Source organism: Globicephala melas, chromosome 3 (assembly GCF_963455315.2).
Source record: "Globicephala melas chromosome 3, mGloMel1.2, whole genome shotgun sequence".
NCBI lineage: Eukaryota > Metazoa > Chordata > Mammalia > Artiodactyla > Delphinidae > Globicephala > Globicephala melas.
Genome location: NC_083316.1, coordinates 161,576,606 through 161,592,040, shown reverse-complemented (window position 1 = coordinate 161,592,040; position 15,435 = coordinate 161,576,606). Strand labels below are relative to the sequence as shown.

At 57.4% G+C, this 15,435-nt stretch overlaps 1 protein-coding gene and 2 non-coding genes across 7 annotated transcripts; all 3 read left to right on the top strand.

Annotated features, from left to right (window-relative positions):
• Positions 1-2,868: 2,868 nt before the first annotated feature.
• TNPO2 (transportin 2) lies at positions 2,869-15,027 on the top strand. Of its 5 annotated transcripts, none has more exons than XM_030879933.2 (25): positions 2,869-3,006; positions 4,298-4,409; positions 5,070-5,145; positions 5,228-5,377; positions 6,100-6,206; positions 6,295-6,428; positions 6,521-6,602; positions 6,679-6,801; positions 6,908-7,026; positions 7,957-8,017; positions 8,118-8,283; positions 8,501-8,653; positions 9,957-10,182; positions 10,386-10,557; positions 11,039-11,125; positions 11,204-11,311; positions 11,409-11,567; positions 12,091-12,178; positions 12,364-12,462; positions 13,038-13,133; positions 13,467-13,572; positions 13,865-13,964; positions 14,044-14,118; positions 14,235-14,362; positions 14,446-15,027. In XM_030879933.2, exons 2-24 carry the CDS (start codon positions 4,311-4,313, stop codon positions 14,340-14,342), a joined length of 2,694 nt encoding a protein of 897 aa, XP_030735793.1. In that variant the 5' UTR covers positions 2,869-3,006; positions 4,298-4,310; the 3' UTR covers positions 14,343-14,362; positions 14,446-15,027. The 5 variants fall into 5 exon arrangements, with proteins under 5 accessions (XP_030735793.1, XP_030735794.1, XP_030735796.1 ...); XM_030879934.2 differs by lacking the exon at positions 2,869-3,006 and adding an exon at positions 3,333-3,350; XM_030879936.2 differs by lacking the exon at positions 2,869-3,006 and having other exon boundaries at positions 3,362-4,409; positions 13,497-13,572; positions 14,235-14,336.
• On the top strand, positions 10,242-10,311 carry LOC115865572 (small nucleolar RNA SNORD41). The gene has a single exon (XR_004044355.1). It is a non-coding gene; the product is annotated as a small nucleolar RNA SNORD41 (small nucleolar RNA).
• On the top strand, positions 12,220-12,294 carry LOC132597157 (small nucleolar RNA ZL2). Its single transcript, XR_009563596.1, has one exon. It is a non-coding gene; the product is annotated as a small nucleolar RNA ZL2 (small nucleolar RNA).
• Positions 15,028-15,435: the final 408 nt, after the last annotated feature.

The following is a 15,435-nucleotide window of genomic DNA, read 5'->3' as shown; positions in this document are numbered from 1 at the left end:
GGGGCAGGCAGTGAAGATGGTTCTTGGAAGAGTGTTCAGGCTAAAGGAACAGCAGGTGCAAAGACCCTGAGCTGAAACCACGCCCGGCTTGAAGAGTGAGCAAACAGCCTTTGGAACAGGCAACATGTCCCCCCTCACTTCCTGCTAACACACTGTAAGGCTTGTCTGGTTTATTTTCCACATCATCTCAATGGTCTCCCTCCTACTTTCAGGATGCTGAGCTGGCCCAAGTGTGACTTTAACCTTGGGGATGTAGTGTGGGGGAGAGGACATAGGAAGCCAATGGAGCCAACTCTACCTCCTCCTCCCTCAAAGCCACCCACAGCCTCTGGATCTTTAAAAAGAAACATAAGTGGGAGAAGTAGGTCGCCCCTGCAGCAGCTCAGCCTCTATTCTGGAGTATCAGGAGGCAGAGGGAGCTGATGGCGTCCCAGCACCTCCTTTCACTGAGCTCACCTACCCTGACCTGGGGAAAGTCTGAAGAGGGAGGAGAATCAAATTCAGGTTTTGGTGAGTCACACAGTCCCAGCTTCAAACTATTCTGGTGTCTGTTTGCTGTGTGATCTTGGGCAAGTCATTTAGCCTTTCTGTGGTTCAGGTTCTTCATCTATAAAGTAGAGAGAAAATACTGAAGCTCCTTGTAGAGTGCAGTTCTAAAGTAAGGGCACTGTTTATACAGCCATCGTTAACTCTGACAAAGTGGCTGTTATTGCTTCTCTAGGTGAAGCAATTGGCTTGTGTTTGGGGACCGTGTTTGAGAAATACCTTGATAGGAAGGTGCAGTGTGATGAGATGCTCAGGCAGGGAGGCTGTTGTAAACTGAGAGGTGTTTGTCTCCCATCTCAGATTCACGGTTGGGCATCAGTTCTTTGAGTTTCCTTTTTGCACTGAGCGCTTCTAGTTGAAGTAAGTTTGCCGTGCACAGCGCTGTTGTGAGAATACCATTTGTACACTGAAAGGCAGTAGGTGCATAATAAATACGGGGAAAAAATTTTTTTTTTGATTTTCTATTCAGTACTGAAATTCACCATCAGGGGAGAGGAAGAAAGATCTGTGATCACACGAGGGCCAATACTGTGGACTATACAGGCAGCAGGGGTCACATTATTCTGCCCTAACTCCTCGCTCCCCCGAGGCCTGCTCGGGGCCGTTGGACACCAGACATATTAAAAGTAGGGAGTGAGCATTAACAAATTTTCTCCTGCATCTCCAACTCGCTCCCCACCTGACCCTTGTCTGAGGCAACCCCCAACCGTGAGCAGAAAACTACGGTTCGCATCCTCTCCCGAAACCCCCAGATCCCGTCCCAGCCCCTCAGCCTTATTCTTCCTTCTGCTCAACGCCCAACTCTGGGGAGCTCTCCAACCCCTCAGATTCGAGTCTCAGCCAGAGACCGTAAGCGCGGCGACGCGGGCGCACGGCAAGATGGGATTTGTAGTTCTAAGTCCTCACGATGCGCGAGGGAAGACCATTGCGCATGCGAAGGCGGCGGCTTTCCGCACGTGTCCCTCAAACCGGTTTCCTGTCTAGCGGAGCCGGCTGAGGTGGGAATCCAGTCCGCTACTTTAGGGATCCCAACTCCTGAAGTGGAGTTTGGCGCCAGCTGACCCTTCCCAAAACCCTGGCGGCCCCAGTATTCGGCAAGAGAGGGCTTAGGTACCTGTTTTTCATGAATGAACGGAGCCAGGACTGACTTTGCCAATGGCAAGTGGACTGAGAAAATTGTCCCCCTCCTCCAGGCTGGGGCAAGAATTGACCTGTGCGTCTCCCGAGGCCAAAACGTCCCTCAGGGCAGGGCTGGGTTGTTCTTTGGGATTAGAGCCCTAGTTGATTCAGTGAATTCAGTAAATATTGGTTTAGGGAGGAGCCAAATACGGTAAAAGGACGGCCTTGAGCCTCGGAGTAAAAGCCACGTTTTTGAAGAACAATTTACTGCATATCTTGTAATGCTTAACTTGGATTATCTCAAACCCAGCAAACTATTCTTATACCCATTCCACAAATGGGGACACTAAAGCTCCGAGGGGCATAAGGTCGCCCAACTTTTTGTCAGGAGGGCGGAGACGTGGGGAGGGGGGAACGGGGACGCTCATGCTCCTCCCTACTCCGCTTTACTCTTAAGAGAAAGAAAAGGGGTGCCCTACTTTGTCCTCAGACGGCACAAGAATCACGGAATGTCTTTTTTCATCTTCCTTCCCTTACCTAAATTTCCTTAACTGTTTCACCTCATTCAGCCTCAGGGAACGAAAGGAGATAGGCCTTTTGCTCTAGCGTTTATTTTATTAGTTCATTTCATTTAAAATTTTATATCCTCGTGGGTTTATTTTTTTATATCCTTTTAAAAGTTGTCAAACAGTACTGGAAAATAAATAACGCAAAATATGGCATAGGCTTCTTCAGGAACCCAGCCCGTCTCAGGCACTCCCTTTGTCTGACTTTCCCTCCTTTGTCTCGGGTATAAAGTCCACCCCAGGCTCAGTCCCCACCACTCTTTCTCTGCACGCACATGTACTCCTCCCAAGTACTGTCTGGATGGAGGGAGGAAGGCACAGTTAAATTCTTAGAGGAGGGGGGTGACAAAGGCGCAGGTGGCTCTGACTGAAGGGTTTACAGGTCCACCATACACCAAAAAGTCCCACGCGCCACCAAACTCCTAGTTCCAGAAAAGAGCTCCTGTCAGGCCGGCGTTGAGGCAGGCTGAGAAAACGAGATGGTGGGAGGACCGGCCGGCCAGAGAGGCCTAGAGAGCCTTCATCTCTTCGGTCACGTGACCCAGCCTCTGCTGGGCCTAGGTCTCCCGGTGCCAGGCCACGTGCGACGGCTGTTTCTCCTGATTGGTTCTTCTAGGCCAGTTTGAACGGCGTACGGAAGCCTCCGCAGTTCATATACGGCCGCGTTTTTTTTTTTCTTTTTTTTTTTTTTGCTCCCTGTCTTTGGCTCCCTCCTTCCTCGCGAGTCTCAGGAGAAGCCGCGGCTTAAGGCCCCGCTGCTGCTGCCCGAGGCCGGGTAAGTGAGCCTCACCCGGACCCTAACCGGCTGGGCCCCGGCTTGCGTCGACCCCCGCAGGGCTTCAGGCCTGCGCGGCGCGCGGCCCGGGCATCGGGGCCGCGCCTGACCGAGAAAGGCCGAGAACCCGGTTGGGCCCGATTGAGGAGGCAGCGAGAATGGGCCGGGGCGGGGGAGGGGGGAACCGAGCCGGGCTTAGGGGGTGGGGCCTCGGAACCGGGCCAGGTCCCGGTGCCGCGAGAATCGGGCCAGTGGGACGTCTGGGGTCGGGCTGGAGGGGCTCTGATTGGGGGAATCGTATGGGGACTGCTTAGGGACTGATTGGGGGACGTCGCGAGGATCGGGTGTGTGTAGGGGGCTGTTTCGGTGGGGCATGGTTGGGTCTGGTTGGGGGAGGCCGCATTGAAAAGTTGGGGGGGTGCTTGTTGGACCCTGATAGGGAAAGGGCTTCAGACTTCGGCCTGGAGGGATTTTCTGGGTCTGACTGCGAGGCGTCGCTGGGATCAGTTGGAGGAAATGCCCTGGGGAGTGTTCGGCCAGGTCTAATTGGGGGTAGCCGCAGGGATCGGACGAAGAGGGTTTTCGGTTCGAGGTGGTGGGAGGCTTGGTCGAACTTGATTGGGGGAAGCAGCAGTGACCCGTTAGCAGGAGTTAATGCTGACTGGGGCGGGGGGTTGGAGCGGTGTGTGGGGAGGCTTTGCCAGACCTGACTGAGGAAGCGACAGGGACCCGTCCAGGGGCCTTCTGTCGCCGGATAGGTGGGCTTGGTTGACTCTCCTGCGGAGAGGCATCAGGGACCTGTCTGGAGACTGCTTTGGGTCTGATTAAGGGGAATCGCTGGACTGCGTGCTGGCACGGGAGAGACCACGGGGGCTGGGGCACTATCGTGTTCTGGGGCAGGGTCCCTGGATGGGGAGGTGGCTGGGCCCTCGCCTAGCAGCTTCGAGGGAAGTGGAAGTCTTAGGGCCCGGAGCCGAGGGCGGCGGTATGGGCCGCGGTGGGCTGAAGGCCCAGTGTTGGGTGGGATGAGGATCCGCCGGGTCCCGTCGCCACCTCGCATGGCCCGCTTCCACATACCCGCGCCCGCGCTCCCGAGCCCGCGACTGCGCGGCCGTGGATGGCGCAGCTGGCGGGGACCCCGCACTTGGGCGGGCGTGGATCGGCGGCCTCCGTCTGTCCGCCGAGGACGCTCCCGCCCTGCTACCGCCGCCACCACCTCTGTGGGGGCTCAGCCCGGGACTCACACGGAGCCCCTGGGATCCAGCGCTGATCCTGGCCCCTACCCCCGCAGTTCACCTTGCACCATGGACTGGCAGCCAGACGAGCAGGGCCTGCAGCAGGTCCTGCAGCTGCTCAAAGACTCGCAGTCGCCCAACACAGCCACGCAGCGCATTGTGCAGGATGTATCCTTCCTTCCTTCCGGGTCTGGGGGGACGGGGCAGACATCTGCAGCTCCTGAAGGCCAGAGAGGAAGGGGTCTACTCCCTAATTCTTAGACTCTTTCTGCTGTGGCAGGAGCAGGCCTTGGCAGAGAATTAAGGATTAGGATTACTGGGTCCCATTCCCAGAGGAAATGTGGCCCGGCAGGAGAAGGGGGCACTTTTAGCTGGTGCTTGGCTTTAGTTGAGTTTCATGGGTAAAATTTCCTTTTTTCAATTGGTCATTTAAAATGCTATAAGTTAAACTTTTAAATTATTTAAACCATTAGCAAGTTTCACTTGAAAGTGTGAGTTCCCTTCTTTTTTTAAAAAAAAAAAAAACATGCCACATTGGATTGCTAGTGAGTGGAGCTGCCAACATCAGAGAGAGCTGAGTTTGCTAACCCTCTCCTGCTCTGGCCAGATCTTCAGGAGTGGTGGGAAGCTCAGCCATGCTCCCCCACCCGCTGTATGAATCTCATGTGCCTGAAATGCTGTGTTATTCTGGGCATGGGGGTTGACAGGTGGGGTTCCAGGAGCTGGTTGCCTCGTCCCCATAGTCAGAAGTAGTATCAGCTATATGGCAGTAAGGGGGCTCTGCCTGGGGAAGACCTCTGTCTCCCAAGACCCTTAACAACCTAGCAGAAACTCAAACAACTGAACCAGTTTCCCGACTTCAACAACTACCTGATATTCGTCCTGACCAGACTCAAGTCGGAAGGTATGCCCTTGGTGTCCCTCCACACAAGCCTGACCCCACTTTCTCCCTTGTGGTTCCCTAAGCCTCAGCCCTCTTCCCCCAGATGAGCCAACTCGCTCTCTCAGTGGCCTCATCCTCAAGAACAACGTGAAGGCACACTACCAGAGCTTTCCACCACCTGTGGCCGACTTCATCAAACAGGAATGTCTCAACAACATCGGCGATGCCTCCTCGCTCATCCGGGCCACCATAGGTAAGAGGGTGCAGCGGGAGTCAGCCTGTGATGATGCCCTGAGCTGTCCCTCTTGGCCAAGAAACTTCTCAGTGTGTTAAGGATATTGATTCACAGAATGTTCCAGCACCGTGGATGGTAGTGTAGTACTGTTATTACTGCCATTTTACAGATGAGAAAACTGAGACACATAGATGTTAAGGGATTTGCCTGGCAAGTAGCAGAGCTCAGAAGTGACTAGGTCAGGTCCATGCTCTGAACCACTCCCTCCTGAAACAGCTGTTCTCATTTCTGAGAACAGAACCTAGATGGCTTCTCCCTCACCTCCTCAGGTCTTTGCTCAGATATCAAGGTGTCACCTAGTAAGGCCTTCTCTAGCCACCCAATTAAAAATTGCTACCCTCATCCTCAGCACTTGCTAGCCATCTTCTCTGCTTTATTTCCTCCCTTATCTCTTGGCATCTAGCCACCGAGGTCTTTTGCTGATTTATCTTTACCTCACAGCCTCCCTCACTAGATAGTCAGGTCCTAAGGGCAGGGATTTTGTGTTTAGTTATGTGCTGCATCCCAGGGCCTGAAACAGGGCTGGCTCACGGTAAGACTCAGAGGATCTCAAAGAGTGTGTAGGGTTACAGGGGGTAGCGCACAGAAAGTGTGCTGGAGTGAGTGCGCAGCAAGGAGGGCTGGGGCGCCAGGCAGGCCCGCACCCAGCCTGAGGCAGCGTCCTTTCCTGGCCGCCCCAGGCATTCTCATCACCACCATCGCTTCCAAGGGCGAGCTGCAGATGTGGCCCGAGCTGCTGCCCCAGCTGTGCAACCTACTCAACTCGGAGGATTACAACACTTGTGAGGTAGGGGATGAGCCATGGCCTGCCTGCCTAAGCGGGAGCTGGGGCCAGACCGGGACCCACACCCATGTGCCTGCTCCCCTCCACTCAGGGAGCCTTCGGAGCCCTGCAGAAGATCTGCGAAGACTCATCCGAACTTCTGGACAGCGATGCCCTCAACAGGCCCCTCAACATCATGATTCCCAAGTTCCTACAGTTCTTCAAGCACTGCAGCCCCAAGATCCGGTGGGTGCGGCTCCCCAGGGGTCTGCAGGGGGCCTGGAGCAGGTGGGATGGGTGGGGTCAGGAGTGACCCATGTGCGCCTGCCCCCTGCCAGGTCCCATGCCATCGCCTGTGTGAATCAGTTTATCATGGACCGGGCCCAGGCACTGATGGACAACATCGACACCTTCATCGAGGTGGGCCACTGGGCTGGGGAGGGGAGCAGGGGGAGGGCCGAGGGCCCAGCCACAGCTGACCCCGGCTTCCCTGCAGCATCTGTTCGCCCTGGCCGTGGATGATGACCCTGAGGTGCGGAAGAACGTGTGCCGTGCACTGGTGATGCTGCTGGAAGTGCGGATCGACAGGCTCATCCCCCACATGCACAGCATCATCCAGGTATGCCTGGCCAGGGCCAGCCCGCGTGTGCGCTGAGGGGTGGGAGGCAGGTGGGGAGCCACCCCTAGCCGGGCCAAGCCTTAGCCTTTCTCCCATCCCACCCCAGTACATGCTGCAGAGGACCCAGGACCATGATGAGAACGTGGCCCTTGAGGCCTGCGAGTTCTGGCTGACACTGGCCGAGCAGCCCATCTGCAAGGAAGTCCTGGCCTCCCACCTGGTCCAGTGAGTGCTGCTTCTGCCCTCTGTCCCACCCCAGCCTCCACCTCTTGCCATGCCTATGCCTTTCCTTCTGGTCAGCTCCTGCGCTATCCTCAGTCCACATCTTGTATCTTGGTTTACTTTTATTCCTGTGCACGTTTATTTTGCAAACGGTAAGTATGTAGCTTTAATGACTTAAAAATTAGGTTAAGTTATAGGTGGAAAAAAGTGAAGACTCAACAGAGGCTTTAGGCATAGCTGGATCCAGGTGCTCAAAGGATGTGAAAGGCGCCTGTCTGGTCTCAGATCTACTTCCTCTATGTTGGCTTTGTTCTCAGGCACAGCCTTCCCTCGTCGTAGTACTGTGGCCTTCTGCAGCCTTCCAGCTCAGGAGTCTCAGTAAAGAAATTCTCTCTCAACCAGTATCTCTGCAAAAGTCCTAGGGCTGATCCTCCTGGACCAACTTGGATTACTTTTCTATCCCCGAGTCAGTGAGGGCTCTAACCAAAATCTCCGATCCCGACGTGCATGGGCTCCAGCTGAGGGGGCAGGCTGCCCTGCCTGTTTGGTCCCCTAACCAGGCCCCATCCTAGGGAAGTGCCTGGTGACAGGGCCACATGTCCCTGCTTTATGGTGTGCTAGGGGTCAGGCACTATTCCAAGCTTCTCAGTGTATTCAGGGGTCGGGAATTCACTGAGTGGCCAGGGGTCTGGGTCCAGAACCTTCCTGTGGAGCTAGGAGTAGTGTCAGCTCTGACCCAGTCACAGTGGCTGAGACTCGGCTGAGATAGTACCCACTAAGGGAAATGAGTGGATGTAGCATAACCAGGATCAGCATGTGCAGTCGGCCCCTTGGCTCCCTGACCTCCTCCCCTCCCCGCTTCTTCCCTCTCCCCCAGGCTGTAAGCCCCCTCTGGGGCCCCTGCATCCTGATTAACAGCCTCTCTTCCAACAGGTTGATCCCTATCCTGGTAAACGGGATGAAGTACTCAGAAATCGACATCATCCTGCTCAAGGTTAGTTAGGGCTGACCACCAGGCACAGGCAGGAGGATGAAGGCTGGGGCACTGGGGATGGGGGCCTCTGTGGTGCTTAGCCATCTGCCTGGCTCCACAGGGGGATGTGGAGGAGGATGAGGCCGTCCCTGACAGCGAGCAGGATATCAAGCCACGCTTCCACAAGTCACGCACGGTGACGCTGCCCCATGAGGCTGAGCGGCCTGATGGCTCTGAGGATGCAGAGGATGATGATGACGATGATGCTTTGTCCGACTGGAATCTGAGTAAGTGGCCGGGCCTGGGGTGAGAAGGGGGAAGTAGGGGGCAGCAAGCCCTGGGCTCCCCTCTTAGGAGGGAATCAGAAGCCTATATGGAGCAGATCATGAAGATTCTAATCATGATCTCTGATCCTGGGGGGCACAGAGAGGAGGGCTGGTGGCCTGCCTGATGTGCCTCCCTGAGCCCGCCACCCCTCCCCCCCCATCTCCCCTCCCACCCCAGGGAAGTGCTCGGCGGCTGCACTGGACGTCCTGGCTAACGTCTTCCGGGAGGAACTGCTGCCCCACCTACTCCCCCTGCTCAAGGGCCTCCTCTTCCACCCCGAGTGGGTGGTCAAGGAGTCGGGCATCCTGGTGCTGGGCGCCATTGCTGAGGGTAAGTGACCTGCCAGCCTGGCTGCGCCTGACCTCTGATCCCCACGCTGGTGCGAGACTGGGGCTGGCCCAGGCAGGCTTGTGGGGGGCGACGCCATCCCCAGGTTCTCTCCAGAGGCCTGCTCACCCCACTCCAAACAGCTCTGGGATTTGAATCTTCCCTTCAGCCCGTGGGCCTGAAAGGGACCCCCGAAAGCAAGCTCTTTCCTTAATTCTCATGGACAGGCCATAAGCATAATAACAGCAACAATAATAACAGGCACTTCTGCAGTGCTTGCCCCACAGCAGGCAGCCCTGTCCTGCGGGCTCACTACCACCTGAGGAGGTGGGTTTCTTAGATGGGGGAACTAAGGTGCAGAGAGAATCAACGGCACTTCCCTCGTCACCCAGAGTGAAGCTGGGCCTCAAACCTGCTCTGGCTGCGAGGCTGGCCTGCCAGAATCAGAAGTGTACAGTGGTGTTTCCTTAAACTTCACACGGTGTGCTTGTGCTGTACTGACACGGTTTCCAGGTTCCCCTTGTCCCGATGGATGGGGTGTACAGCGTGAACTACCAGAGGGCTTTGCAGAACTGTTACAGGCAGCACACACGACCCCCTCAGCATCCAGGCCTGCTAGAACAAGCAGAGAGGGCAGCAGGAGCCCTCACCCTGGAGAGCTTTTCATAGTTGTCTAAGGAAATGTTTCCTCATATAATAAGTAATGGGTCTTATGTTAACAGGACACATAACACGTTCCACAATGCACATATGTATTTTAATAGACTATGTGAAGTGTTCTGCATATATAATGGGAAAAGATCTCAAGGAACTGACCCTAAACTGGTAAAAATAGATCTCATGGCTTGGGATTATCAGAGGGTGTGCTATTTATTACCCGTGTTCTGTAATGAAAAGAGAGACACAGTTAAGGGTTTTTAAAAAGAGAAGATGTAAAGTAGAAAAAGAAAAATCACAAACATCCAAGAAAGGTTTCAAAGGAAAGGTCCTTTCTGTCCACCTGCGTTGTTACTGCCCATAAAGCCCAAGTCAGTGTGCAGCTTGGCCATCTATGAATGAACTAGTGACCAGATAAAAACATCACAAGCCCTGGAATGGGGTGGAGCTGATGGAGAGGAAAGTCTTGCTCTGATGCCGTTTCCCATCCCCATCCTGCCTTTCACTGGCTCTGTGACTCTGAGCCAGTTATTTAACTTCCAAGCCTCAGTTTCCCCATCTGTCAGGTGCGGCTGATCCTCTCCCCAGGAGGGTGGATGTGACCCGGCCCAGTTGGGCTCAGCCTTGCCTCTGTGCCGGCTCCTTGCAGGCTGCATGCAGGGCATGGTGCCCTACCTGCCAGAGCTGATCCCGCACCTCATCCAGTGCTTATCAGACAAGAAGGCCCTGGTCCGCTCCATCGCCTGCTGGACCCTGAGCCGCTATGCCCACTGGGTGGTCAGCCAGCCCCCTGACATGCACCTCAAGCCTCTGATGACAGAGCTGCTCAAGCGCATCCTGGATGGCAACAAGAGGGTACAGGAGGCGGCCTGCAGGTGAACCTCGACCCCTGGCCCCACAGCCCTCACCTCACCTGGCCCCACTGGCTGCTCTCTGGGAAGTGATGATACTCATGACCCCTGACATTGTACTGATTTCTCACGTATTCGTACTGGCTGATCCCGAGTGCACCCTCCCTGACCCAACTCAGAGCCTAGCCCTGCCTGTGGCTGCCTGCTAAACCCCTTCCCCCTTCCAGTGCCTTCGCCACCCTGGAGGAGGAGGCCTGCACGGAGCTGGTCCCTTACCTCAGCTATATCCTGGACACCCTCGTTTTTGCCTTTGGCAAGTACCAGCACAAGAACCTGCTCATCCTCTACGATGCCATCGGCACCCTGGCCGACTCTGTGGGCCACCACCTCAACCAGCCGGTGAGACCCCACAGCGGCTCCCTCCTCCCGATCCCTGTGCCCCTTGGCATCCGGTGACCTGGCGGCGACCCGTGTCGCACGCCAGGGACGTGGCCATGACCTCGACAGGCAGACAGACAGACCCGGCCCCAGCCCTCGCCCTGTTCCCAGTCTAGTGGGGGAGACAGACAGTTATGAGACAGCGTGGTAAGTGCTGTGCCGGGGGAGCTCAGGGGCCTGCAGGAAGCAGGAAGCGCTGACTCAGGCTCCAAGGGGCAGGAGGGGGGGTGGGGGTGGGGCTCGGGATGGGTGAGAAGGGAGTAAATTAGAAGGGCCTGGAGGTTTGGCTGGATGGCGAGGCCTCGCAGGGCCCCATGAACCAAAGCGAGGAGCCTAGACCTCATTGCTCAGATGACGGGCACCTCTGAGTCACAGGGAACCCTGCTGGTTCCCAGGCCACCACCCACACCCAGGGAGCCCCAACTTCCTGCTCCCCTTCCAGGAATACATCCAGAAGCTGATGCCTCCGCTGATCCAGAAGTGGAACGAGCTCAAGGATGAAGACAAGGACCTCTTCCCTCTGCTGGAGGTGGGTGAGCTCCAGGCCCTCTCCCGAGGCCCCGTCCCACCCACCTGAGCTCACCTCTCCTGCCCTCCTCCTTGCCAGTGCCTGTCATCAGTGGCCACTGCCCTGCAGAGTGGCTTCCTGCCCTACTGTGAGCCCGTCTACCAGCGCTGTGTTACCCTGGTGCAGAAGACGCTGGCCCAGGCCATGGTGAGCATCCCTCCAGCACCACCCCATCACCCGCTCCTCTGCTGCTGCCCCAGCCTGGGCCCACTCCCCTCACCTGCCTGCCCCCTTCTGTGCCCAGATGTACACCCAGCACCCTGAGCAGTACGAGGCCCCTGACAAGGACTTCATGATCGTGGCGCTGGACCTGCTCAGCGGCCTGGCTGAGGGCCTGGGCGGGCACGTGGAGCAGCTGGTAGCCCGCAGCAACATCATGACACTGCTCTTTCAGTGCATGCAGGTGGGTGGGCCCCTCGCGGGCCTCTAAGTGGACAATGGTGACACCCAGCAGCCTTTGTGGGCTGCCTTGGGTGGACTCAGGGCCTTGGTTATGCCCTGAGGACATCAGGGAGAAAGGACCCATTAAAAAAAAAAAGCTTGTAATTATTTTTAAAAGTGATTCAAATAAAACATGTAAAATCTCATTGAAAAACCTAACAATGTAGAAAATTAAAAAGTAGAAAATAGGAAATGTGAAAGCACAAGCCCCTCCAATATGACGCCCCCACCCCCCAGCGTATTGAGGATGGGCAGCAGTTCCAAGTGCTCTCTTCTGTAGTGGTACCGAGCTGGGCATTCTCGTTCACATGCCCCGAGTCCCAGATGTACAGATGGGGCCTGTAGCCTTGGCACTGGGAAGTGGCAGGGTCAGGTCATGCTCCAGGAACTGTTCCCTTAGCTGCCCTGCTCTGAGGGGTTAGTTGGGATCCCGGCTGGTTGGGGGAAGGGGAGCCCGGCCACGCTGACCCTGCTCCAACCCCCAGGACTCGATGCCTGAGGTCCGGCAGAGCTCCTTCGCCCTCCTGGGAGACCTCACCAAAGCCTGCTTCATCCATGTCAAGCCCTGTATCGGTACGACCCCCATTTCGTCCTTACCCCATGACCCCAGCCCTGGCCTCAAGTGATGGAGAGATGACCTGGGAGGACTGTGACCGCACTGGGATGTATTCGTACTGTCTGACGGGGCCTGCTTCGCAAGTGTCAGAAGCTTACCCTGGCTGGCCCTCCTGCTCAGCACCCTTCTTTCTCCCTGCCAGCTGAGTTCATGCCCATCCTGGGCACCAACCTGAACCCCGAGTTCATCTCTGTCTGCAACAATGCCACCTGGGCCATTGGCGAGATCTGCATGCAGATGGGTAAGTGCCCCACAGCTGGGCAGGCCCTGTCCCTCCCCATTGGCTTGTTCCCAGCCTGGGGCCAGGAGTCTGGCTCTAACTGACAGGTTCCCTCTAGAGGGCCCTGGTGCTCCTTGAGGAAGGCTCCGATTGGCCAGGGACAAGGGGACACCTCTGAGCATTTTCATCCGAGATGGGGACACATGGCTGAAAGGCCATCTGTAATTGGCTTTTCCAAAGAGGCACAGGACAGGAGGCCTGTACTTATTGGACTACTTGTCACCTCCCTCCCCTCCAAGCAATTGGCTGAAAGGCCCCCTGGGATTGGCTGGGAGACTGTCACTGCTTCTCTGCTCTCTGCCTAACCCCACAGGGAGGCTGGGTGGTGTGGTCTCACCCTGGTGTCCAGCAGTGACGCCAGGGAAGCTTCTGGTGTTGGGAGGGTGTAGGTCTGTCTCTGGTTGGCCATGGCGCCTGGGCAGCAGATAGCCAGAGAAGGTTGCTTGCTTCCTCACTGGTTGGCCAGTGTCTGGATACAACTCGGGTCAGTGTGGGTGGCGTGGGCTGTGTGGGGCTCTGACTGGCCTGTCCCCCAGGGGCAGAGATGCAGCCCTACGTGCAGATGGTCCTCAACAACCTGGTGGAGATCATTAACCGGCCCAACACGCCCAAGACGTTGCTGGAAAACACAGGTGGGCCCCAGGCCTGGGCCCTTGCCGCCCCCTTGCCCGCCTCCTGGAGGTGGGGTATCCTGGCTGGGAGGGTAGCTGACAAGAGGCCTTGGGAAAGAACCAGGGAGGGTGACTGGAAGGACCTGGAATGGGGCTATGGGAGGAGGCCTAAGAAAGATGTTGGCCTCGGGGGAGACCTGGGAGAGACCCAAGTGGGGTGGGGAGGAGACCCTGACCGGGCCAAGCTTGGGGGCCCAGGGAGCTGGCAGGAGCTATTCTCTTGGGGCCCGTGGGGCGGGGCTGGTGCCTCGTGCTAGAGGCCCTGCCACGTACCGGGGCCGCTCGGGGTTGCAGGTCGCCTGACGAGTCCCTCTGCCATTCCAGCCATCACCATCGGCCGCCTGGGCTACGTGTGCCCACAGGAGGTGGCACCCATGCTGCAGCAGTTCATCCGGCCTTGGTGTGTGCCCACCTGTGTGGGGCCTGCCGTACGGTGGGCTGGGCGGTGGGGGGAGGGTGGGACAGGCCCGACCCAGTCCCTCGCCTGTGCCCACCCAGCCCTACCCTGCCCACCCGTGGATGCCCGACCCAGCCCCACCGAGCCCTGATCTCCTGCTTCCCCCACGCCTCACAGATACATGTCCCATCCCAGCCCCACCACCCACTGGCCCACCGCTCCCTGCTGTCCCCCACAGATGTCCATCCTGCCCCAGGCCCACTGGCTGATTCCCCACTGCTTACCTTCCCCACAGGTGCACATCCCTCAGGAACATCAGGGACAATGAGGAGAAGGACTCGGCCTTCCGAGGCATCTGCATGATGATAGGCGTCAACCCCGGGGGTGTTGTGCAGGTTGGGGCAGCTGGGCTCTGAGGGAAGTTGCTGGGGCTGGGCTTGGACGGCCCCTCACGTGGGATCCGTCACGTTTCAGGACTTTATTTTCTTCTGCGACGCTGTAGCCTCCTGGGTGAGCCCGAAGGATGACCTTCGGGACATGTTTTATAAGGTAGGGCTCCCGCTTGGCCCTGATCTAGTCTCGGAAGGCGGCAGGGTGGGGAGAGACTGAGTTCATCTTCATCTTGCTCCGCTCCGGGGCGCCCCTCACCCCCTCCCTCGCTACAGATTCTCCATGGCTTCAAAGACCAAGTTGGGGAAGAAAACTGGCAGCAGTTCTCAGAGCAGTTCCCGCCGCTGCTTAAGGAGAGGCTAGCTGCCTTCTACGGGGTCTAGATGAGTACTGCGACTGCCAGGTGAGGAGGCCGTGTGCAGAGAGGGCTGGCGCTGTTGTGGGAGCCAAAGGGGCGCAGGCCCTGACCCTCTCCTCTCCTCACAGGTTTCTGTCTGCGTCGTCGTCAGAGGGGTTGCTGGGGAGCGCGCTGCGTCCAGAAGTCGCCGTGCCCTGGTCGAGGGGGGTTAGGGAGGAGTGAGTGGGACCCAAATCCAGACGCCCTCCCCGTCCATCTACCTGCCATACCCGGCCATAGGCCGGTCAGCGGGTGGGCAGGTGGGTGGGGCCTCCACGTTCATCCTATAAATGGGAGGGGGGTGGGACTTCTTGGCAGCAAGGGCCCCTTGCTCTAATTGGGGTCACCTCAGGCAGCCTACTTGGGCCAGCCACGTGTGGGAGGGAAGAATCAACACGGCCGACCAAATCCGGCTTAGGATGAGGCAAGGGAAAAGCAGGTGGGGAGGGGGGTCCTTGTAGAGACACGTACACGCACACGTACACACGTGGCTACACGCATGTGCGGGCGCTGCAGCCAGCCAGGCTGGGCCAGCCGCCCCACCATTTCCCCGACTGCATGGAGACAGTAGAATTAGTGAACCCCTGAGTTAACTCGTAAGGCCTTCCGTGTAACCTGCATCTAGAGTTTAAGAAGCTTCTGCTGTTTTGCCGGAATTGGCGGTGATTAGGGAGGGCTGGGTGGGTTGGGGACCTCCGCTGGGACCCTGGGGCGGGTGGGGGGGAAGAGGACGGCCACCTTGGGGCCGCCCAATCAGCACGCACACGCTTTGGACCTGCTCCGCACACTTCTTGCCAGCTCTGTGGCAGCCTCAGCCAGTGTGTCTCCCTCCTTGTCCCGTCCCAGCCAGAAGAGTGGGGACCACCGAAGTGGCCAGGGCTGGCCAGAGGTCGCCCTTTTCTCCCTCCCCTGTGCTCCAGTGACTTTCGAAGATGCTGGGCTGGAACTTTTTCCCCCTGAGGAGAGTTGGGGGCAGCCAGAGCTGCTGACATCTACCCCTGTGTCTCTCCATAAGCAAGTCTGTTTCAAAGGCAGTCCGTTTCTCTGCTTCCGAGAGCCCTCTTCCAGGCCTGGGTTTT

Bases quoted from the DNA above. Each gene is read 5' to 3' on its own strand.
- TNPO2 (XM_030879936.2), top strand. From the start codon at position 4,032: ATGAGGATCCGCCGGGTCCCGTCGCCACCTCGCATGGCCCGCTTCCAC. The intron at 6,429-6,520 runs GTGGGTGCGGCT...GCCCCCTGCCAG, and splicing joins CACTGCAGCCCCAAGATCCG to GTCCCATGCCATCGCCTGTG. The intron at 8,018-8,117 runs GTTAGTTAGGGC...CTGGCTCCACAG, and splicing joins TCGACATCATCCTGCTCAAG to GGGGATGTGGAGGAGGATGA.